The sequence below is a fragment of the Anopheles ziemanni genome, chromosome 2 (assembly GCF_943734765.1).
Source record: "Anopheles ziemanni chromosome 2, idAnoZiCoDA_A2_x.2, whole genome shotgun sequence".
NCBI classification, from domain to species: Eukaryota; Metazoa; Arthropoda; class Insecta; order Diptera; family Culicidae; genus Anopheles; species Anopheles ziemanni.
Window position 1 is genome coordinate 3,799,114 of NC_080705.1, and position 25,619 is coordinate 3,824,732.

The window sequence follows — 25,619 nt, forward strand, 5'->3', positions numbered from 1 at the left end:
GAGCGAAGAAAGTGGTCGACAGTTGAAAAAGGTGTCCCTATGGTGGATGGGAAACCACATCCTTAGGACGAAAGGGTAATTAGGACTGGAACTAGCAAGCTAGCCGGTAACGCTCTGTAGCCTAGTATGTCTTAGAGTAACACCTCGGCTTGAACGGAGCCACTAAAGTCGTCGGAAAAGCGGAACGGTGACCGGTCGACGGTTCCCAGGTATTATCACAACATCTGCTCCGACTCGGTCGGTGAAATCGGCGACAGCTCCATGCCATCCAGCAGCGGCGTTTTCTCCTCGTTCCCACTGCCAAATTCGTCGCTGCCTGCTGCGTCGTCAAGGTACTGGCGAACCTCTCTAGCGGCGTGCTTGTGACGCTGTTCCGTCGTCGCGGGCACTCGTTGAGGAATCGGTGACTTGAGCAGGGACGTGTCGGTCGTGCTGATGCTGGTCGTATCTTCGCTGGTCGTGTCCGATGCGTCCGAGGTGCAGGTGGCATCCGAGGAGAGTCGTTTCGCCTCGAACTCCGAACCGGGCGGTGCGTCCCCAACGGAAGAGGACGATGCCAGGCTGGCCGCACTGCGACAAGGGCTCGCAGGGCTTGGGGAGCGTGCCGTCGGTGCTCGCAGGGAGCTTTCCGAGGAGAAGTCTTCGATGGACACACTGTCCAGGATTGTGCTGTGCTTGAAGCGTGCTAGCGAGAACATCTGCTGCCGATCGGTCCGGTTCGGACGGAGACGGCTCGTGGTAGCCGTAGTTCCCGTAGCCGTGGGTATTGGTGATGCTGCCGTTGTCACCGTTGGCATCGTCGTCTTTTTCATCGGACTTCCAGGGATCAGTGGTTCGGGGGTGAGTATAAACCTATCGCAGCTTATCTCACCGACACTTCCCAAACTGTCCGTCGTGGGAAGATCCTGCGAACCATGTCCACGGAACATCCGATCAAAGTCCGACCGCAGAGGACTACCAGAGAAGCTCGACGTGAAGTACTGCTGATGTTGTAGTTGCTGCTGCTGCTGCTGACCTGCAGGGACATAGTTGAAGGACGTCTCAAAGAGACACTCGTTCGATTTGATAAGATTACTGCGCCACTGAAGTCCTCGTTCGCGGGCAGTCGGAACTATGGTGTGGAGGTTCTGATAGGACGCATGGTTCTTCCTCGATGGAGAGAGTGCGGCGGACTGATGCTTCGGAGACGGTGTCGATGGTGGCAGAAGCATCGGTGGCAGGGAAAGTTGTGGTTGGAGCTGTCCTGCATGTCGTGGCTTGTGCCCGGCAGCGTTGATGGATTTACTAGAGGAAGGACTTCGCGACGGTCCAGCCGGTGAGCTCGAGATATCGATAGGCATAAAAGCGGAGTCGATGCGACGTTCCTCCTCGAACGATCGGAAGATTTTTCGGGAGGTATTCTTGATGGACTGCTTCGCGGAGGTGTAGGTCATGTCCTCGAACGACGAGACGCGATACTTCTGCGAGAACACCTCGGTGGTGGCACACTTCCGTAACGGCGAGAGGGTGTAGCAAAGCGAGGAGTTCGTCGTGGAGGAAGAGTGATTGTTGATGACCAGCTTCGGTGGTTCGAGAAACCGGGAGCGGCTGGGTGAGATGTCACGCGAGGCTATCGAGGGTTCGGTCCGGGAGCTGCTGACGGCGCAGTGGTAGGACGCACCGGCGTGCGGCTGCGGGTGGTGATGGTAGTCGTGGCAGGGCGAGGATCCCGTCGAGTCGATGTACTTCATGTTGGCGATGGTGGTCGCGAGATTGTCTGCCGCCGAGCCGCCGGCGAGATCCTGCTCCACCAGCAGATCCTCGACGCCCTCGTCGATCGGGGAGTTCATCGAGGCGAAGCTGCTCAGCTTAAAGCTGGACGCCCTGGACGACTCGCCGTCCGTCATGGAACCGAACGCGGAGTCTTGCGATGGGTTGCTGAGCCCGAGTATCATGCCCCGCCGGCTGTACTCCATGCGGCGCGACTTGGAGTTCTTGTACGCGGACGACGGGTTGAGGCTGACGGCACCCGAACCCGACCCGCCCGCTCCCGAGCTGCACGCCACCGCCCCCGCCGACCCCGTTGCCGATGAGCCGGAACCTTGCGATTCTTCGATCGAATCTATACGAATGATTGTGTTGTTGTTACTATTGCTGTTGTCGTCCGAGTGGACATTATTGTCACAGTAATGTATCGGCGAGCTCAGTGGATCGTAATGGCATGGATCGTCGATGCGGGCTGACGCTATAACTATTTCATCTAACAGATCTTCGGAATCACTACTAGACAGATCGGAGGATTCTACATCACTATAAAGAAAGAAGACGGACTCGAGAATAGGGGAGAGGAACAAGGTGGGAGCGTGAACGAGGAAGGAAGGACATGGAACGAGGGCGGGGAATGGGCCGTACGGGAAGCGATATAGATAATTCGACACAAACACGCATACGACGACACAAAGCGCACATTTTGGGGGGAAACGAATCCTTAAACGGACAGATATGGCGTCCCGTTTCCAGATGTGTTAAGGTGTGTGTGTGTGTGCATGTGATGAGGTGCGCAGTAAACTAATAAACTCAACAGAGCGTGAACTATGGTGGCCAACAAAGCTAATCAACTAAAGGCAGGGAAAAAAACGGAAGCATATAATACGGTCGACACAACGGTTCCTCCGACTTCGAGTTACTCAAGCGCGGCGTTCTAGTTATTGATGAACCTCTGCCCTTATCTCTACGACGAATGGACAAGCACACACAAACCCGCGCACACTAATGACTTGTATTACTTCCAGCCGTAGCACCACCAGACTCGATTAGGTGAGCTAATCTAGCCCGAGCAAATGAGCATCGTTAAGCTTAGGTTGGGTCTTTGCCAAAACAAAAAGATACAAGGTACCATGATATTTGAACGGATTATTATTGGAGGCGATTGATTTATCACTCGGGGGCTCAGGTAGGTGGAGAAGTTGGGAATCGATTTGCGCTCCACTCCGCATACAAGTTCCCCAGTGATGAAGTGATGCGAACTTCCCGCAACAGAACTGGCTGTTTGCGATAATGAAGCGAACACGATAATAATGGTACCGACGTGTGGTCGAACGTTGATAGCGATAGCAGTATCTGTGTCAAGGACTGCACGGGGGTGGGCAAGAATTTTGGCACAACGGCAGGGGTGGTTTTGGTATCGACATAGGTGACATAAATTTAGGTTATTATCTTCCGTCTGGTAGGTGGTGGAGCATTAGGAGTTTATGGTAAAGGTGGATATGGTAGCTGGCACCAAGTTGGAAGTGTTTGTTACAGTGTCAGAGTTCACGGAAGAGATTACCAGAAATTGTCGAACCATTAGCGATAAATCATGAATCGATCGGATCACTCAAGCTCATCATAAGGAGGCGTTTCCTGATTTACTTCCGACTTGAATTCATCGACTATTCAGGAAAGCTATATTCCAATCCAAGGAAGCGCAAGCAGTTTAGATCAAAAATAACGTTTCATAACATACTCTAGCGTTAAGGTGTTTCGAATTTGTCAATGGAGGAGCGGACAGCTGATGAATTTGGAAGAAGATTTCTTACCTAAACCAAACGTCGCTGGAAGGTCTTCACTTCTATTGCTCGCGTTGGACAGTTTTCGAGGACTTTGTTAATGGTTTCTATCACTCTATCCACACAGAAGACACACATACAAACAGTAACACTAACGTACGCTAGATAATTCGTACAAAACATCATATCTATCGGTACAAATACAAATCTAACCGGGCAAATGCATGGGTGTTTCATTTCCACCATACAACACCAACGTTTTCCTGCCTTGAAGAAGATTTCCTTTCTGCGTATCTGTGTGTTTGTTTCCACCACTCATAAAGCATCGGTTGGGGAACATTTTGCTATTGCTTGACTTCACACCAGATCTGCGAGATAAAGCCCGTATGCAACAGCTGACGATGAGGGTTTTACTAGTGGACTAGATGCGTCAGCGTATTATTCGATAAGGGGTGGGAAAAATCTGTCCGCAAAGGAAAATGAGCACACGAGGGAATGCTCAGTTCCGAGTCCCACGTTCCCAGCACGCTAGTTTCGCTTAGGCCAAACGAAACTCAAACTCATCGTACGGAACTTGGTGGTAGTAGCTGGCGTGCGTTCGTGATTTTGTTTGTTTGTTTCGTTCGGTTCGCATTTTATTTGTACGATATCAAATTTGTCATGGTTGTGATGGCCACCCGTTTGGCGGTTTGGGTTCGTTCGTTCGTCGAAGAAGATCCCGAGGAAGAAGAAGACGAAGTGTAAGAAGGATGAAATGGCAAAAAAGTAACATAAGAAACATAAAATGGAACACATACCGACCGGAACCGAACGTTATCGTTTTCATAACGTTGTGAAATTGTGTGATGAAGATGGGCTATGGATGACACGGGGATGAAGTGGGTGTGTGATATGATATGCTATCATGAAGGATGGATTCGGCGAGTCATGAAAAAACGCAGATTTAACGCATTCCCTCGACCACAGATGATTGTCAAATGATAGACGGATCTAGTTTTTATTTGTTATTCTTCTTGAGATAACCCCTCTCTTTCATGAAAGTCTAAAGAACGTTGCTTGGAAAAACGATTATTGCAAATCAATGCATTGCTAGAAAAGCTATTTAACTACCACTCCTTTGTAATAAGTTATGCTCTCATAAAAGCAAATTCTAACAGAAACCAAAAACGACTAGAAAACGAACTAAAATCACAAACGAATGAAAACACATAAACAAAATGAACATTATCTAACGAAGAAAATGTGTGGCAAAAATGCTACCAAGAATATGCGGCCATTTTCATGCCGATGTTATGCCATGGTGTGTTCTGTGTGTTTAGTGTTTTACTTGTGGGCCGTAGATGGTGCAACGAAAATCTCAAAAGAAGGAAAAATTAAGTGAATATATAAAGAGAAGCCTTTTTATATTACTAACGTCTCGCTTTGCGTCGTGGATCGGCGTTTTGTCCGGGAAACTGCCGTTTCTCTCTTCGATGCATCTATGCTATGATAATACTTTACTATTGTTATTCTTGTGTTTACGAGTATGGATATGGAAAGTGCGTGTTTGCAATAGAAAAAAAACGCATTGGAAAGGGTTGCAATGCAATCAAAACGCTACTGTTTCATACCGCAACGAAAACGAAATACTGATGCATCCAAACGCCGAACTTCGTCCCATGTTTATATCCTTCGCAGGATCACAAACAGGACGAAATTGCACCATACAAATACCAGCCAAATACGAGTTTACAAATAAAGGAGTTAAAAATCAAGTCGAACACAAGCGCGCAACCGAACGGAAAAGAAAAGCGTCCAGTGTTTTCCAAACGGATGTGTAGAAATAGATTTCGCATAACGCTCTGGAAACGTTTGGTTGCGATTTCGATTTTGTTTTTTGTTACTTACTGTCGATCGTCTTTCGCACGACGGTTGAGTGTCTTCATTTGCTGTACTTTTCAAAGGATGCGACACACATTCGAAGAGATCATCCTTCGTCCTCAATCCTGTATCTGGTAGTGCTTCTTCTAGCTCTAACTCATGCTTTTCTTCTTTTCTCTTTTTCTCTCACCCTCTATCTCTTTCTCTCTCTTATAACGTTATCTCTCTCTACCTTCGAGCTTGATTCATTTTAGCAAAGAACGGTCGCATACATTTTAGTGAGCAATCGGCCGTTGGCTGGAATGACAAATTCTTGGATCAATTTTCGCCACCTTACGTCAGCGAGAGCTGGAGGAGAAGTCGGGAAAAGGGAGTGTGCCGGTAGAAAAGAAGGACATTGTGTGGGTTCGCAATAGTACCTGTCTTGTGGTTCGTAGTGATTCTTGCTCGGACGGTTCTTGTTCCATCCAACTGTGCGTGTTTGTGTGTGTATGGATTTTATTGCTTGCCATTTTAGTTAGACTTTTTGCTTTGTGCTGGCGACAGTGTATGAAGCATTAAGGGTTAAAACTTATACGCTCTTTAGTGTGTACTTTGGGAAAGATGGCTCCATCCTAATCAAGTTTGCCAGTGCTGACGAACAGTTGGGAAGCTTTCACATCGTTTTCTGCTTGCTTTTTGGCCGTAAGTGTTGCATGGTGAAGAGTGTTGGTTTTTTTTTTGGTGATAATTGTTGTTGTCGACGTTGTAGGCATAACATCGGATGATAAAGGTACAACAAATATGTCACACATTAGAACAGTGTGGGAAACATCTAGTTTTGTTTTTTAAATGCTTTGAATATCGTTAAAAAAAAACTTGAAATGTATTCGATGAGTGACTCTTTTGGAAAATTAATCTATCACAAATTGAAAACCACGAACGATGAAAGCTTGATCCAAAAGCATCCTTTCGCTAGATTAGATGCAAACGTTTACCTAATTGAAAAACATATTAAAACAGAGAAAAAGACACAACAAAAGCACACAAAATCCATAAATCTGTCCATAAGTTCATAAATCCTAAAACCAAAACACGATGACAACTAGAATGAATGAATACAGATGAATGAAGGCACGAAAACCGAATTCCCCGATTGCTATGATCGTTTCAATTTTGTTTGTGCTCGTTAGAGAGACAGAGAGATAGAGCGAGAGATAAAGAAATAGAGAGAGAGAGAGACAAAGAGCTTGATGATTGTTATGGTAATGAGGTGATATAAAATGGTATGAACAGTGGTGAAACGATGTGATGATCTGCATCGGTGGCAGAAGCAGCGGCAGCATCAGCAGCAGCAGTATCAGCAGCGGAAAAGCAGCGTGAAAAGCTAGACATAGACTACACACCCGGTTTTCCGATCCCGCGGAGTCGACGGTGGTGTGCAGGGCGAGCTGCCCTCGCTGTAGGAGCCACTCAGGATGGCCCCCTGGCGACGCCGGACCGCATTCAGTAAGCTCAGGGTGGAGCTGCTCAAACCGTGTTTAAAGGACTGCAAGTAGATTAGGACGGACGGCGTGGGAACAATTAGTCTGAATCGGATCGGCAAAAAGGTCACACGTCGGTGGGTGGGCTCCGGTTGTACGTACAGGCACACATGTTCCTCGCATTTCTCTTAAATCGATATTGCGGAAAATATCACAGAGCACGAGCTCCTCCACCGTGGGATATCGGCCGTCCGGGGACTCGAATATCATCTGCAGCACATCGACGACCTGTGGAGCAGAGCGCGTTAGGAGAAATAATCGGAGACATTGGATGAAACACAAACACTCAAGGAAAGGGGGCGTTTGTTTTGCCCTCACTCACCTGTGGATACCGCTCGAGATCGAGCTGGTAGTGGCCGGGCGTGGGCTGCGGGGATGTTAGCTCGTAGCCGGCGCACATCTCGAACAGCAGATGGCCGAAGCAGATGACGTCGATGTTGTCGATGTCCGGTGCGGATCGCGCCCATATGACGGCGTTCACACGGGAGTTCAGTCCAAGCAGGCCATTCTCGAGTCCGGATAGGCTAGGAATAAACAGCTTATTCATCAGTTTGGGTGGGAAAGAGTTAAGATCAAAGTAGGTTTTAAAATAAATCAAATTTCGAAAGCGAAATTTATATAACCGTGTTCTGAGCTACCTCGTTTTAGTAACTCTTGTGCTCTGAGATAGCCCATACCAAGTAGTTGACGTAGCTACTGATGTTTGTTGGACTCTAAACCCAAAAGTTTTGGTTTGACATTCTTCTGGATTTAATACACTCTTAAGTAACCAAAATAGTAGAATTTAAATGTGGTTATTTGAGTAATATTTTTATTTTATTCACTAGGTTACTCGTAATTGAGGTTGACTTTCCGATCGATATTTGAATACTACACATTATCCAACCCTATGCAAAATTCTTTCACGTGTCACTGATAGTGCGGGCATTTATTTTCCATCCATCAATAACCCTTCTTCTACAACCCGCTCACCAATAGTTGTCCAACTACCCACACCAGCCTCATTTGTCATACTCACTGCCGGGAGCGAGAGGAAAAAGGTCGGTGAGGGTGACGACCAGCGTATTGAACGTCACATTAACGTCACCGTAATGTGTCTACCACCACGAGGCTAACCAATGGGAAGTCTTCCCATTTCACGCTAGAAACTTGATCCATCCGGGCAGAAAGGAACACCGGAAATGTGTGTGTGTGTGTGTGTGTGTTCGCATTTCAACACTTGAATAGATCACTTCCTGACGTGCGAACAAATGTGACCGACACACGGCAGCGTACGTGTACGTGCTGGCATTCGGGAATTGAAGGACCCCCGAGGGAAACACTTGGTACCAAACAAAGTGGACCAAGTAGGAAGAAGCCTTCGAGCTACGCAGTTCTTCTGGCAGTCTCATTGCACTTTGAACTATGTTTGATTTGAAAAGTTTTTCCATCGACTGAAAGGGATTGACGTGCGTTAGGTTTCGACTGTTTTTGGAGTTGGAAACGTATTCGTGTATTTTCTATACTCAAGCCATGGAAGATGTATAGTAACGTCATGATATGCACCGTAACGGCTGCCATTGGGAATTGTAAATCCACTGACGTCCACCGTAAATAATGTGCTTCGTTAGCAAAATGAAGAGGTCTGCGTAATTTATGGGAAGCAATCAATAGTCAACCTACCGGGCGACTCCATTCTGCAGGATGACGTTGCCACTGTGCAGGTGGCCGTGCGAGGGAATGCCGCGCTCGCGAAGGAACAGCAGTGCTTCCAGGATCTGGCGGCCGAGCCGTTGCACCTGGGACAGGGGCAGACAGGTCGACTTTCGCGTGTACTTGCGACTCCACGGTTCGTTCCACTGGGACTAGAACGAAGGGAAGGGAGTGATCGATTGGAGAGCGCAACTTTCCTAACTCCCGGAGCTATAGGTACCTTGTAGATGAGATCTTTGAGACTGCCGCGGGGATTGAACGGCATCACGAGGCTGGCGTACTGGTGGGAGTCGGAGGGGAAGAAGCCGAGGTCCAGCACCGGGTAGATGTACGGGTGCTGAAGGGAACCGAGCAGCTCCATCAGCACTCCCTGGGGACACTCCGACGGCGGCAACTCTTCTAAGGCAATGCAATCGGGAGGTAATGGTAGTAAAGTCATCAGCCGATCGGTACGTATCTGTGGGTGAGACGGAAAGGGGGGGGGGGGGAGGGGTGTGTTAATCAGGACAGTCGACGAATCGAGAAGGTCCCTTGGTCCCCTTCGGAGGGTTCCAAGACCACCACCAAGCACCAACCGTGCAGTCGTTAAGTAGGAACCAGTGCTTATTCGAGCGCGACCCAATGTCATCTAGGTGTGCGATGGACTCGTAGCGGCCGCCGGTGTTCTGCAGCCACTCCTGGCACGCGGCGTAAGCACGTTCCCGAGCCGCCCGCTCCCGTGGGCTCCGATCCGGCGCTCCGATCCCACTGTCCAAGGCCGTATACTGGTAGCGTACGCTGTGTCTGCAAAACGCGTCAGAAGGACGGAAAGATGGGAAAGAAAAACAAAACTCCAACTTAGCTTGGGCAGTTCAACGGGTACACCACGGAAATGCTCGCTTCCCATTTGTACATCAACCCCGCCCCCACCCACTTCCCTCCGTGTCCCCACCCCAAAGCAACACATTCCCCAACATTTCCATCTCTCCGGAACACTATTGAATTAAAAATGCAACACTAGTATTTGAGGAAAGAAAGTGAACACTAGAGAAAAATATCGAAAAATCGAACGCAACAACACGGTAATACGTCTATACAAACCTTGGGACTACCTTTTTTTTTAATTGTTTTTTGTTTGTTTTAGAAGAGCAAGCCAGAGACGCAGCTGACCTTTTTTAAGTTCTAGAGCGGCTCTAAATCGCACTCTAAGCGTGCGCACTAGATTCGCTAGAATCGTAACGAGCACCAGTATGTACAGAGTAACATGATTATGGGAGGTGGCTAGAGGAAGGTAGGAAAAACGGTGAACATAAACCACGTACGATCTGGCAGACAGGAGTTCCACAAGCAACGAACGAACAAACGAGCAAACGATTTGACAATGTTTGTAGTTTTGAACCAGAAGAGGTTTTTCCCCGGTTGTGAGTAAGTTCTGTGAGTTCTTTTTGACCCAGAATTACGAATGGGCCACGTGTGGACGTCGCAATCTGTCGCGTCGCAATGGGGTTGGTTTATGACCGGGTAACTGCGCTGGTTCCGGCCCAATGATGAGTACGATGATAATCGATGGACAGAAGCACAGCGTCTACCCACGTGCCCGGGCGAGTTTCCCCTCTAATCGCATTAGCGTTCGATGGACCGTCGGTCGGCTTCACTCGGTGACAATGACCAGGCGCCTCCATCGGCACCACGTGACATGGGCACACAGGCATACCCCGCTCACACACCATGAAATCCCCGTTATTAATGGGTTTCTGGTTGTCGCGGTCCCCATTCAGCGGTTGAAACAATGTTTGGACAACTTTTGTGGACCCGCACGAACGGAGAGGATGGAAGAAACGCGTCACTATCGACGTCGGTTTGTCGCGGTTTGGTTGCGCAACGGAAGACAATTCACGGGTTATAGTCAATGCTGATAAATTGTTCTGCAAGGGTTTCAAGCAGACAGAGGATTAAGAGTAGGGACGTAAATTCAGCGCGTTGACGAATTGAGACTAAGTAAATGTTTCACCGATGAGAGAAAAGGTTCATCGAGGAAACAGTAAGTCATTCGTATCAACACGAGCTAATTGAAATGTATGATCGATAGCAAGCAGAGAAAAGGAAACAAATTGGAAAAAACAAACAACACTCATGGCACTTGACACAGTAAAAAACCAATGTTTAAAAGAGGAAAAGCCGCAAAAGAAAATGCTTGCAAAGTTGGAATCGTGCTGACGTAGATCAAAATTTAGTAAGGCGAATGCTTTCAGCAGTAAAATGGCTGACAGGCAGAGTGAAAGTTTTACATTAAATTAATAATGGAAAACAATTTTTCATGGGAAATGTCCCACTCGACTGTGCGTTGTCAGCTGAAGAGTGGAGGTGGAAGGTGTTTGGAAAACATCGCTTGAAGTATAAATAGCTCGAGCGGTAAGATTAGCACGAAAGTTGCACCAAGTGGTAATGTAATATTTACACACAAACACATACGCACCCGCATCATCTTGGCAACGAGTGTATGCTCTTTTGGCTTCGGGATATTTATTCCACCCGTTTGAGTGTCAGATGCATCTGTAAGGGAAGCTCAAGAAGGTGTAGATGCAACACTCGGAAAGTTCTTCGCAGAGTAAAGTAGATTTGAAGCACAGTGCATCACAGAAAAATATTCAATTCCGGGTTCGAAAAGGAGAGGAAATCGGCAAGACAAGGGCAGGAGAAGTAGTAGTAGAAGAGAAAAATTACAAGCTGTAAAACAATGGAGCAATATTGGAGACTACAAATTGCATTCCCTTTTCTGTTCTATTTTAAAACAAAACAAAAAGATGAATCAGCAATTTATTGCAACGAGTGAGGACGTTATAGGGAAAGAAAAGAAATGCAGCCTTTTCGAAATTGGACGTGGAATAAATTTTCTACAGCTACATCGGTAGCTACATCGTGTGTGAATAGTGGGAGTAGAAGTACAAGAAAGTGGGAAGCATAAGAATACGATATGAGAAAGAGACGTAAAAGGTTGAAAGAGGGAGAAAAAAAAATGGAAAACAGACTGTAGAACAATAGCGAAACTACGGGGGAAAACGTCAATAAAATGTCATTCGAACAGAAAAACTAATGACACTCCATTATCGAAATACATCTTGCACGGATGCACCACGGGTTCCTTTTTCATGCTTGATCGGGTTTTCTCCTTTTCCATCTTCATATTTGATGTGCACGTGCACCGTATGTGTGTGTGCGTGTTTGAGAGTGTGGGCGTGTGTCACGTTGGTTGCATGTAAGTGAAAATAACAATTTCCGTCGCTTTCGCAGTGACTACCGTTTAGGTGTATTAAGGTGTATGTGTCTCTCTTTTTTTTTGCTTTTTTGAAGACTCAATTGACAATTTGGACGTGACTGTCAAGCATCGGTGACATTCACTCCGTGCCGGGGGTGCTAGAAATTTGGAATCGATTGATTTTGGGCCCGCACGTGGGCTAGTTTATTGTCTTATTCTTGTTGGCTGCCTGTTTTACAATGGGTGACTTAAACTATTACTTATTGTTGATTAATTTGACGGTTTCGAAGTGACCATCGCATCTTGTTATTCGTCGAGTGTTTGTGAGTGTGTAAATTGTGAATGTAATTGCTCAAATTTCTTACTTTTGTATGCTGGTTTTAGTTGTTATGCTTTCAATTATGGAGTGTAAGTATTCGTTAACACAAACGTAACATAAAGTTATTTTAGAACTAAGGGAGAAACGATAAAAAACAAATGAAATAAAAGATGTTGAATTAAAATTTACAGTAAAATGACATGTAAGAAATTAGGTAGGGCGATAGGACAAACAATATTCTATGGGAAAAAGAATAAGTAGCGAATAAATGCGCGAGTCACAATATTGTGAACAGAAACGATTCCTAATGAAATGGCAAACGAAGTAGCATCCATTGCATGATTTGCAAGGGCCATGTGCAGACCGAAGCATTCTCGAGAAGAGAAGCTCTACTTTCTACAAGACCCCAGAGTGTCGACTGAACGTCAGTCGACTGTTGGATTCATTAGTTGCCCGTCAGAAGACTTTATGGTTCGTGCCGGCGTAGTGCAAGTTTTTCCGCGATTTTATAGATCCTTTGCGGAACCGTTGGTAGAAAGTGGCGGGAATAGCAGACACGCTGGGAAGATAAATGCGAATCCCAATTAGTAGCAAGTACCAGTTGTTGACCCCTTTCTAGTGGTGATAGCAACGGAAAGAGGACGTTAAAACAAATGCAAAACTTCATCTCCATCAGCACGCGTAGGGAACGAACGAGAGCGAATGATGTTCGTTTGCCATTTTTCTTCCATTTCTCATTTACGGAAAAGGTAAATAAAAGTTTTCGTTGTTCTTTCGAGATCCCCTCGAGACGTGCGGCGTCGGGTTGGATTGGGAAGGGTGGTAGGCTCTACTCGATCAGGAAAATCTTATATTTTCCCCTCGGGGACGGTTTCGAAACCAGCTTGCAAAAAACAGTCGCTTCGTGGGTGTGCAATCAAAAATGAAATCCTGCACAGTTTAGTAAGCATCGCTGCTCCGGTTTCTCGTTAAGAGTTTTTTAATGACAAGTGTTTGCTGAATTCTTTCGCAGATGTAGCTTATCGGCTTATTGTGTGGTAAAACTTTGCGAGCAAAGTGTACGATAAAAATAGAAAGATATTCAACCAGAGCCGTTGTTTTAGATCGTATCAGTCTCAGACCTTTGGTTGGGTACATAAATCGTAAAACTTTGTGGTAATGTTTTTGTTTAGCTTTGTACGCTGCTTTGGTTTGAGTACTTTAAAATATGGAACAATATGCTCAGGTTTTTCCAATCTCATCCAATGCTATTTTATTTAAACGTACTAATTGTTTGATATGTACAAAATCTAAACTGAACTAGCAGTCATAAACTATTCGCTCAGCTAATCGAACAAAATGCAAAAAGAGTAAAATGTGTTTGTGAAAAAAGTAGTGAAACTCTAAGACTTAAAGCAACTTGTTCTAGCATCTAGGCTCATGTGAAAAATGGGAAATGGATAAGAAAGAGAAAGAACATGAAGAAAAGAAACGACTGGAAGAGAGTGAAAAATGTGTGAAATATAGAACGAGTGACTGACAGAGATAGAAGTATGAAGGCATGTTGGACACAATGCCAAACAATGGTAAACAAACAAACAAACAAACAAAAGAATACGAAATCGTACGAAAAAACATCACTAAACCACTAAACACAACCCAGATGATCGTTTGCGATCTTGATTTTCCTCTGTCGGTAGGAAACACGCATTGAAAGTTCTACCTATTTCACTCGCAATGCAAACTTCTAGATGAGCATTGATGGGTGTCTGCTTGTTTGTAGGAATGGGAATATGGGGTGTTTAACTTTGGCTGCAAAACGGAAGCAACAAAAAAAAAACGTAAGGTTTTCGTTCAGTTGGACTTGTCAACACCAATTGTACGGGAAACGAAAGGAAATAAAACAGTATTGTACCAGTTTGATACAAAAACGACAAAGGAATAGGAAGAGAAAAACACGAGCAACCTTTACTCAGACTTATTTAGCGCTGAGTTTGATTTTGTCTTCTTACCACAGGTTTCGTTGCTCTGTTTTATACCGAAGGAAGAAGGATAACAACGGATGACAGTTTTGGGTCCTGGGTGAACGTGTACGTGTATGAGTAGACTGTGCATGTTATACATTCAGATGCAGATACGTAACATTAACCAACAATGAAGTAAATTTGATAAAGTGGCTACGATGGTGGAGGGTACAGTTGAACAATTGTTTGTAGCAGTAGTAGTAGCAGTAGTAGTAGTAGTAGTAGTAGTAGTAGTAGTAGAAGTAGTAGTAGTAGTAGGAGTAGTATGAAGGGCATAGAAACCTTGTCGGCGACTCGTTCTCTTTGGCCGCGCTCGGACTGTCCTGCAGCAGGCTCCGGCTGAAGAGGAACTTGGCCAGCGAGTCAAGCTTGGCGCTGACCAGCGGCGACCGTTCGGAATGTTCGGTTTCGGAGTTGTTGTCGTGCTCGGAGCTAATGGACCGACCTCTGGAAGATGGAGAAAAGAACGGCGCAGAACGGTCAGAGTCGGTGGAATCGCGGATGGCTCCAGCCTTTCATTAGCATTGTTCGCAGTTCCTACCGCAGGAGGCAATTAATTAGCAGTAAATTCAAGAGAAAAAAAGCCGAACTTAACCTCATTTCATTCATCATCTGATGATGAAAGGAGCTTATGCAAATGGAAAACTAGTGGAAAATTAAAAAAGAAAATTATGAAGCTAAGAGGAAACGGCAGCAAGCATGATGAATGAACGCAAAACATGACTGCGACCGCGGAAAAGAGGGTCCATTACCTGAATAGCATGCGTTTGTTGGCCGCGGTTAGGGTCACTTCCGCGCGCGGCTCCTGGAACTCGGCCGCCGACTGGGCACGTCGCATTTTTCTTTTCTTGCGCCGGTAGCTCGACCTAGGCAGTTGAAAGGCAGCATTGCAGATGGTTGCAGAAAGTCAGTGGTAGAGAGTGGAAATATTTTGGTAGGCAAAGGCGGAGGCAGCGCCATGCGGGTTGCAAAAGTAAGTGAGGGGAAACAAATAAAACCAAAAAGAAAGACACAGAATCCGGAACCGTGCAGTCGTGTGAATTAAAAAGGAGAAAGAAGAGGAAACCAAAAGGAGAAAAAACGGAATGTAAACGAGATAGAGAAAGAGAGAGAGGAAGCGAAAAGGAAGAAAAAAGCAAAGTCAATTCGAGTGTTAGTAAGCTTGCTTCGTGCGAACGCTCCGTTCGGATTCCCGGGAGATGGCACTGAAGGGGCAGCGGAAAGAAGCGGTCAGGAGTCGAGTCCTTCCCGTGTGCAGCAGATGCAGTTTAGTACAGGCGAATTTTCATGATCGTGCTAAGGGCAGAGAAGGTCAATGGGGGTAGAGAGAAAAGAAGGGATGTTGTTGAAAAAAGGTGGATGTTCTTTTGTTTGGTAATTTACTATGTTTTCCTGTTTTCATGCCTTAGTTGTGAAAAGTTTTTTCTTGCCGAAAGTAAATGTGACCTAAGAATTAGAAAAGAAGTTCTTTGTAGGCCATATGTTTTTTTTCGCATTGTAGTATGAACGTTAACCACAAAAATTGTAAGTAAGTAGGTTGGCACTAAAGGATAATATCTTGTATGCTTCTTTAATTAAATAATAAATTTAATTTAATACTGAATTATGAAATGTGAATTCATCCTTATGCTGTGTAGTATTTCAAAAGTAAAACAAGTTTAAAATTGACTCACAAAAATGAAATAGAAGGATGTTGTAAAATGATGAAAATCAAAGTCCTTGAAGTCACAATTCGTCGAGTCTCGCATTGTCAACAAGAGGATCACCAATTAACTCCTGAACTTGAACTCTCTCCGGGTTTGGTTCCGAATCCATCTGCATCGTGCTGTCCACGGGTCGGGGAAGGACCTCGATGGGGGAGGACTCCCCTTTTAGAGTTCCGCCCGTTCACTTACCTCGACGGTCGCTCCTGGCAGAAGCGATCGTGGCCGGTGGTTTCCACCTCCTTCGCCTCCTTGTCGTCCGCGCCATTGCGCTTGTTCATCGTCGAGTAGAGATTGAACATCTTGAGCTTGGTCTTCACATTGGTCACCTCACAAACGCGCACTATTATCTTGCGGCCGCTTTTGATCACGGTATTGATTGTCTTGTAGAAGGAGAAGGGCACCGGGCCGCCCGTGCCCTCCTTGGGAAGCTTGCCCGGCGTATCGAGTCGCGGTGCCGCCGGTTGGCAAAGTATCTGCTGGAGGTGATCGACCGGCGGTTTCTCCTGCAAGGCCGGCAGTTGCGCTGGGACCGGTTCCTGCAGAGGCAGTTGCAGCCGTTTTGGTTCCTTTGACTGTTGTTCCCTTTGGTTGCCCTGTAATGGTTGCTGTAGCGATGGTGGTTGCGAAGGTGAAGATTCCAGCGGCTGCTGCTGTTCGGGATGGGTTTTGTGATGCTGTGATCTAGCAGCTGATGGCGGCTGTTTGTTCGTTGTATCCTGCGCAGTTTTCACAGGAGGCACCGAGTGCACGGGTGGGAAGGTTGGGATGGGTGGTAATTTGTAAAGCGTTAACACTCAAACACGTGTTTAATGTTTGCTTGTTGCACAGTTTCGAACGAGCTGATTACATCGATGCCGGGGATGATGATGACGAAGGGTTGTGTATCGATACGAAAAGCACATGTTCACACTGTCGTTAATCGTGTGCGTGCGGGTGTGTATGTGTGTTTGCTTGGTTAGTGTAGTGTGATGATTAGTAAGAAATCTTATCGTAGATTGACAGTCTTAACGTTAAAAATAATCATAATCTTGTGAAATAAATTTCCAATACAATACGCATTGTTTTGGACCATTTACAAAACGCAACCCGAGCGAACCACGTATTTGCGGCTGTAGTGAATAAAAAACGTGCGTGTTCGGAGTGAACCACCAGGGGTCTCCACCCGGCACCGCGATGGTCGATGACGTGTTGGTTAAGCGCATTAAGTCGCCTGGCGACGGCCGGTCCCGCCGTTTGACGGGAAAATTGGCAGCGAAAATTCATCCGTCACGTGCGCTTACAGCTTGTCACGAGACCGGCAATTAAGGGCAGCACGCTCGAACGTAAGCTGCGAGGCATAATCGGTGCAGGAGAATTATGTTCGTGTTATTTAATGAAATTAGAGAATGGAAAATGGTGCGGTTTTGAAACACATCATGAAAGGCGCACAAAGGCGGTTGAGACGATTTCGCTTCGGATCGGGATTCCCTCGTGCAAGGTACATTATTTATGCAACGTTCGGTATCACGTTTGCGTGAGTGTGACTGTGGGAAACCTAAAAAATGACACCAACACGTATCGGTACCGAAACGGGGGCGCTAACAGACGGTTTTCTTTTATGGATATTTGCACCAATTATGTTACTTGATTTTGTTTTCCCAAGATCGATAGAAACGTGCCGGAAGTTAGTCATTAACTCGAGGGGAAAAACATTTCCAAGCATTTCGTCGATGTGTAGATTCCTATTTCGAAGGTAAAACTAAGCTGTCCAGCCTTAATCCACACACACACACAATACACGTCACCATCACGCGCACGACGGATGCGATGGGCGTTAAAACGATTATTTTTAAATCGATTGATGAAAGTCGCGGGGTTGTGGAAAAATGGAGAACAATGGGCAGGGAAATGCATCCGCAATGAAAGCGTAAATTTACCATGCACCACCATCGATGCACCACCCGGAAGCCGTGGATCAAAGTTCGACGTCCGTGGAAAGTTCACTTCGAGGGTAACGTTAACGCACAAACGCAGCCGTAAAAAGCGGACGAACACTCGCACACGGGCACGGTGAGTTGCCGGCAGTTTCCGACATTTTTAAGCGAACAGTTTTACACTTGCAAAACCAGCACTACACCACCGTACACCAACCGCCGTTTGCCTCGTCATCATCGTCATCACCATCATCACCATCGACACCTTCACTTTGGTGCGTTGTGAAGTTTACCGAAACGGCCCTGCGCCAGGCGGGCTGGCCTTTTCCGCCAGCCAATCAAACCGGAAAGGCGTGCACTTTCCACCGGGATCCAGCTTATTCTCTTGTTTTTTTTTTTTTTTAGTCCCAGCAGCAGGTTTTTGCAACGCGTTAAAGAAAATGCCACCTGTCAACGTCGACGGATGGAACGGATATGAAGCTGACGCAACGAAGGTTCGTACATCGAAGCCGGGCTCCGACACAGCCACAGTGCACACGAAACTGGGTGTGTGTGTGTGTGTGTGTATATGTTTGTGTGATCGAGGTAGAGGGAACACTGAACAAACAAACGACGTACCATCGTGGCCAGTGTGTAATGAGGACTTTATTCGGTGCGTTGGTGGAAACGAACACGAACACTCATTTCGCCCCCCTAAAACGGAGCTGAAACCGTACCTTTACCTTTTCGAACTTGTGTGTGAGCGTGGTTCTGTGTTTTCACGTGGGAGGCTTTCGTCGTTCGCTCGTCATGATCAATTAATCGCCCGTTCGCTCAAAACATTACACACCGAAGCGAAGAATGTAATTTAATCATCTTCTCAAGTGAAGGGAGAATTTTCCTTTTGTAAAATTTCAACCCGTACTGACGCAGAGGTTAGCCTATGATCTCTTGCGCTGAGCGATCACTTAAGAATTGGATGTATTTAATGGGAGTAAGAATCTTCCATCCTATCTTCCTATCCCTCAACCTTTGCCATTTGTGCGAACCCGGGCGAACGATTGTCGGAGTTTTGTTGCCCGCCTACGTCGTTTTTGTCCGGTGCTTGGAAAGTTGAACGTGTGTAGGAACAAGAAGTTGTAGAGAGCGAGAGGGAGATGAGGGCAACGAAATACTACAAACCACTGAGCAGCAGCAGAAGCAACGAACCTAACCTGTCCAGCCCACACACCAATTTTCGTGACCGGTTTTCCACCGCAGGCGCAACAGTAAAGAGCATACGGCTATCTGAAGACGCCTTTTCCCGAAGAAGACGACTCTGGGAAGGGAAGGGAGAGGGGAAAAGCTACATTACGCGGAGGTTTCACAGTTTCAGCAACCTCGAGCCCTGACCGAAGGTGGAGAGTTTCGCAAAGGCCCGGTGGGAAAAATGAACAGCCTATCTTGGCCGGTCGCACCGGTGCTTTTTTTCCGGACGGCAGGGAAAACAAACCGTGTAAGCGCTTAGAAGCGCTGTCACTGCCAAAGCCAGTTTTGTTACAATGGAACCCCCCTGCCTTTCGCGTGTCACATTTCTTTCGCTTACTTTCATTCCGTTGGGGGCACTTGTGACGTTTCGTATCGCACAGAATCGTTCGGGTTAGAGTTTCCGAGGCCGGTGGTTTACGGTCGGACGAAATAAGAAAAAAAAAGTATGATAATATATAGGAAAGGAAAAGCGAATCTTCCAGATGACCAGCGCGGGTGACGCTTTGATGGAAATCCTTGCGCTCGCGTGGGCTTGGGTTATGAATTTTTAAAATTTCATTTCCTCAACACCCGAAGAGATTTGGAAGGCGGTGTGCTGAAATGTGTCACTAGAAACTGAACCAACCAGCAATTGCTTTTCCAAGAGTGAAAAACCGACCCACCGATCAAGTGACAGTGTCATCTTTTTTTTCTCATCGGTTGCGTCGATCTATAAATTACTTTTCACTCACTAGAAACATTGGAAAATGCTCGTTTCGCCCGATGATTAAAAGCTTCAATAACATGTGTGCTTTTCTGTGAATCGAATGGTATCGTGGGGTATCACGTGCCCATTAAAGAAAAATACATAATTAATTGTTTGTCGTCATATTTTACAGAGTATGAACCGAAGAGCGTGGTAAATTTTGTACTTCTTTTGCGATAAAAATACATAAAAAATTTACAAATGTGCTTAATGAATTTTGACCCAAAGATATATAGAACCCGAAGTAGCCCTCGTCAAGCATGTTGTGACGTGAAATGTCAAAATTAAAATTTCAAAACAGAGAGCAGCAACGCATCGGTTGTTTCATTCCATTTAAAGTGGTCTTTTTTTCATCTCACTCACCCCCTCTTCTCCCTCTCCCTTTTGTCCCGGGGAGCCGTTTGGAAAAGCGGTGGGCGTTGGTTGTGAAAATTATCAAACGGGTTTTGCCTTTTGTGGGGCACATTATTTTGCAAATAAATAAGCCGGAAAATGTAGCCGCCACGTAGCGTTTGCGAGTGGGAAAAAGGCCCTGTAGGAAAATGCGAATATAGGTTACCCTTTGACCTTTGACGATGGCTCCGGGCCAGCAGCCAGGGAACTAAAGCCAGATGGGGTTTGCTGGGTTTCTAACCGACAGAAAGGTCAGCACGTTCGGAAAACGCATCTGTTTCGTTCCGAACGGGGGCGCATTAGGTGTTTCTTTTTGCGTTTCTTTTCCGATCAGAACTCGTGAAACGATAAAAACGAAGGGGAACGCATTCGGATGGAGCAGATTTAGGAGATCTGATAAGTTTTGCTGAAACAATCTGGCATCATCGCAACGCCACCGCTTAGCATTTGATGAGAGAAACGACCATAAATCTGGTCTTCGGATATTCGCTGGAGCTCGCAAATGCCAAAGGCTCAAAATGCCGTTTATGAATATCATCACGCTTTCTTTTTCGCTCACTAACTGACAAACACCCCCATGGGGTTAAAGTTTTCACCACTTTCTCAAACCGGAAAAAACGCCCGGGCAGCGGATATCCGAGCACTTCTTATCCGTATCTTCCAGCAGCCGGCGTATTTTCAACCGAAAACCCCCGAACTGACAAACAATTCCGGTCGTGGTTCCGGGCGGATTCGCTGCCCAGCAGTGACATCCGTTTCCAACAATCGGTGCATGAAACTGGTGCACATGAATAATAAATCATGTATGCATGCAAGTGGGTCGCTTTATGCCCGATATGACTGTGTACGTTTGTATGTGTGTGTGTGTGGGTGTGGGTGTATACGGGAGACCCAAAACTTCCGCCATGACTGCTAAACATTACGCCCGAGCCATGAAGCCAGTGAAGTGTGCTACTTCGGCGTAGGATTTTCCGGGGAAAATGCATGACATCGGCGAGATTGGGCTGCTGTTGAAATGTTGAGAGTCACAGTTCGAGGAGAAACGGAAACGGTGTGGTTTTTCGGTAGGGGATCAGCATTCAAATGCTGATTCGGGTAAATTTGGAGCCGGCGTTTGGAAGATGCTCGATTGTTCGGCGAGCGGGTGGATCATCATGGTTGGTGAATTTATTACGAACAGAACGAGAAATCATGGTACGAGCGTCAGTATTTTGCGAGTTAAATAGCTCTCGGTGGTGATATGTTTTCCAATATGTTATGGAAAACAGATCCATCCGAAGAAAGTGTCAAACTAATTCCATTTCAATGAAAAGGCTTTCACAATACAAAGCCGCCATTAAAAAGTCGTTACTTGGAGGAGAAGGTCAGCAAAACAATCCCAAGTGGATTCGACAAACAAATAGCCAAATCGACTTACAATGTGACACAAACAAGAAACGGTGGGCCTCTTTTGGCTCGACGTTGTGGTTCAACTTCTACCGGAGCGAAGGATTGACGTCGATGGAACCGAGAAGAAAAACTGAATAAAGGGAACATGCCGGACGTCGGGATAGTTTATTTCCTTCCAACCTCTACTATGGTTGGAGGAAAGAAAACACAAAACTGAAGGGCCAACTGGAAAAAGGTTGGGAGAAGAAGGATGGCGGACGCCAAGGGTAGATAATCTAAAATCAATTTCCATGGGCTACAAAAATAATCAATCATTCGTTTTGCACTCCCTTCCACTTTTTCTATCGGGCGTCGGAGAGTTTCCTTCCGGGTGTTATGTGCCTTCCGGTGGAAACAGGGCCTGGGGGAGGGAAAACACTTTCCTTTGTTTTCCCGGTCAGCCGCGCACTAGCCACGATGGAGGAATGTGCATTCTTTTTGTAGTCGGAAAAGTGAATTCCGGCGCGATTGAATACCGGATAGGAATGATTAAAAATTGACATGGAAACATAACCGGTTGAATAAAGATTCGGTCGCTTATGAAAAGGGAAAATAATCGAGACAAGAATTGTAAAGAAATACAAACAAAATATACCATCTCTGTACTTATTGTTAGCTTATTGATTCATCACATAAGTGTTCTTCACGGGGGAATTCATTTACCATCTACTTTTTAATTCATTTTCCCTCGTCCCCTGGTGGAAATTGTTTCGTCATGGGGTGTCGTCTCTTATCCCTTCGTTGCAAATTTAACATGTTTACATCAATTCCAGGCCTCGTCAGAATGCGTTGGCGCTCCAGCACTTCGGAAAACTGGCAAGCATTCTGAACTTTTCTGGCAGAGGGGGAGTGCACCAACCGTCCATTTCCCATCCCCGGAATGTAACATTGTAAAGCGGGGGGAGGGGTTGGATGTAAATTTCATTTTGCATTCGTAATGGAGCCCTGAAAATGTGATTTGAATTGGATTACCTCGGCGTGCATTTATTCGATTGAGTAACGAAGGTCTCACCTTTAGGCCCTACACCACCAGGCAATAGTTTATTTGTGTGAAAACTTTGGATTGTATGTGTGTGATTTTATGGGCTGTGTTTGATTTGTTGTAACTGGTTTTCCGTTTTGCCGTTCGGATCTCGTTCCTCCTTCCAGCCGGCTGAGTCCATTACTAACCCCGAAGGAATCGATTGTTACATGTTATGCCACATACCCACATACAGCAGCAACACGCACGCACACGGACCGGCACACAGACAGGCGTTGAAGGATGCTTGTGTCATGGCAACATTTTATGTTGTTTGGCTGCGCTTGCTGAACTCCGCTTGTCTGTTCGTTACAACGAATATAGACGCGGGACCAATTTCCAACCAGAGTGGGTGTGTGTATATGTGTGTGTGTTGAAGAGTGGAAATGGGAAAAAAGGGAAAAAAACTATTGCGCTCGTGATAGTGAATCCCGGTACTGTTGACACACTGTTTATGGCATTTTTATGCTTTTTTACTCTTTCCACAATTCACCTTTCACTGCATTTCATTACAATGCACTCGAGGCGCACACTTGGCGTGTTCCAGCCCTCCCCCCTCCTTCCATCCCGTTCCCTCATCTCATTCAACATGGGAACCATCGAGGTATTTCGATCGAGCAAAGCCTGGCCGGGGGAAAACCTTCGAAACTGGTGGAAGAATATTTCCCATGTTTGTGTTTGCTTACAACACGCTTCTTTCGAGGGAGGAAATTGCAGATGGGAAAGGGAACGATAGTTTTTTTCTTTATGCTGCACACTTTTCCTACCCTGCTACGTACATATACGTTCGTTTTGCTTTTTTTTTGTGTTTGCCTTCTTCTCGGTGCTTTCAAGGCCCCAACCCTATTTACCTGCATCGTTTTATCCAACATGAAATCACAGCCACAGCGCCGAATATGATGATAGCGATCGTACACCAGAGTGCACCCTGCAATGGGGGAGGAGGAAAGAGAGTGAGAGAGAGAAAGAGAAAAAGAAGGGGAATGAATAAAGACATGCTACGGTCGATGGGCTCCTATTGAGCAACGGTTGTGAAAATAGAACGTAATGTGTGTGTGTGTTCGCTATGCTTGGAGCACCAACCATTTTTGTACATCGTAATCCTCATGCTCATTTTCCTAGGCTCGGCGAAAATGGCGCTTCAAGCGAGTTTGTGTGACGTTTTGGGGTAGAATGGCCAGTCGAATACGAGACCGGAGCCTGTTGGGAATCGCAATAAGATCGCACTTTCCATCGCTCCCTCTACAGGTTCAAGATTTGCTCCACCCAGCGTCGAAGTAATCGAATCGAGAAAGTTTCTCCCTCCCCCTGAGCGAAAAAATCAGCCCAGGGAAAGCTTCTGGTCTCCGAGCGGTCGTTGTCGAAGGGCCTAGCGAAGCTTAAGCCCTTCCGCCAACAACGCGTCCGGTTGACAGTTTTCATTGGGTGAAACTATTTCACAACTCTAACTCATTTAGTTGGCACCTAATTTCGGAAGGAATCCAGCCGAGGCCCGGCTTCGGTCGCGACGAATAGTTTACGGTGAAAGATGGAAAGATGACGAAGGGTGTGAAAGTTTTCGGTTTCGAGGATTTTTGTTGGGGTATCCTTCCGCCCGTCTTGGACGCGCCGGGGGAGTTGGCCAATAAATTACGGTTACTTTTGCGAGACGAACACACGGCCTCCTCGGATTTGACTGAACTTTGGTAAAGGTCGTCCGGAGTGATGGGAAAAGTTTTCCCGCATCGGCCGCAGCGGCCAGACGGAGGCGCTGATAAATTAATGTAGGAGAAACTGCAGTGACATGGTCTTTATTTGTTTCGTCGCTCTTTGGCTAAAGGACAATGAACGCGTGGGAGAAAAATGCGATGAAATACTTACAATCCAAAAATGCGGCGTTGAGCTGTAGCTATTGTTGTGATGTAAATCAACTTTCATTTCCCTTCAGGCGCAAAGTCACGTTGACCTATAACGGGGAGAAAACAGAGAGAGAGAGAAAATGAATCCAAGATGAAAGAATACGGCACGGTCATGGTTTTTGATGAACACGTTTCGCACGCTCCACTCGGGCGTGTAATCTTTTCTTTTTAATCATGGACCTCGCTTCGGTCACCATGACTCAATTATTCAACCCAACCCACACCATTAATGAAGCTACTCATGCGTCCCCTTATTTATTGTGCCTCCTAATTCACAACCCAGACGACCCCCGGGTTTCGCTTAATAACGCACGGGAGGCAGCGTCTAAGCGCATCACACGCGTGACCAGGCGTCTCCATCGGAAAGGGTTCATCTTCGGTTCGGGCGTTTTCCGGTTCGGGGTTAACACCGGTGACAGCTAAGGGATGGCTGAGGTTGGATCTGATTACGTCCGAACACCCTCTTCAGACGTCCGTCCGAGTGAGGGATCGTGCGACGAGTTTTCGCCAAACTGGAGCATTTTCCCCTACGCACAGTGGGCTAAGAAAGGGAACCAAAGAGCTGTCTAGGATTTAGAAATTGTTTTCGGTTGTATTTTCTAATATTCCAAAATTAATATTTTTTCTTGTCCAATATTTATTTTACCATTTTGACCAAATATTTTGAAAACCAATCTCCCAAAACTCTAATTTTTGGACCCCAAATTGCTCATTGTACGACGTTGTGGTTTAAGACACAAACACAGACACTTCTCTAGTGTGTTACATCTTCCTTTGCATATGTCTCAGCTGGTGAAGAGCTCCTAGAGAGGGTGATTATCCTATCCATTAAACATCTCTCCTCCCGAGAGTACGCTCCTAAAGAAAATGTGACATTCAAGATTTACGTGCGTTAAGGAAACGGATGGAAAACGTCAAACGGCAAAACCACCGTATCCCCCAACACTCCTCGGTCTCTCGGTTCGATTAGATAATAGGCCAGGTGTAGCACGCTTTCTGTCAGTGATTGTACAGTGAAGTAGGTGCTCTTACACCAAACGGAAAAGCCTCCAGCGAAGGGTGTCACATTTAAGGATTGTAATGTTTTGGGCGGAAACATTGATGGTCTGTGGTAGCCGGTGCAGGGGAT

General features: G+C 46.2%; 1 protein-coding gene across 1 annotated transcript; it reads right to left on the bottom strand.

The window, feature by feature from the left end:
* Positions 1-215: 215 nt before the first annotated feature.
* On the bottom strand, positions 216-23,464 carry LOC131289394 (uncharacterized). Its single transcript, XM_058318635.1, has 11 exons — positions 23,444-23,464; positions 16,055-16,581; positions 14,912-15,025; positions 14,442-14,606; positions 9,178-9,385; positions 8,823-9,059; positions 8,573-8,754; positions 7,233-7,434; positions 7,013-7,138; positions 6,773-6,915; positions 216-2,289 (listed from the first exon to the last, which is right to left on the bottom strand). Exons 1-11 carry the CDS (start codon positions 23,462-23,464, stop codon positions 216-218), a joined length of 3,999 nt encoding a protein of 1,332 aa, XP_058174618.1.
* Positions 23,465-25,619: the final 2,155 nt, after the last annotated feature.

Coding starts and splice junctions, on each gene's coding strand:
- LOC131289394 (XM_058318635.1), bottom strand. CDS start 23,464: ATGTTGGATAAAACGATGCAG. Junction 9,060..9,177: donor TCCTACTTAACGACTGCACG/GTTGGTGCTTGG, acceptor TCTCACCCACAG/ATACGTACCGATCGGCTGAT. Junction 7,435..8,572: donor CTGCAGAATGGAGTCGCCCG/GTAGGTTGACTA, acceptor GTTTATTCCTAG/CCTATCCGGACTCGAGAATG.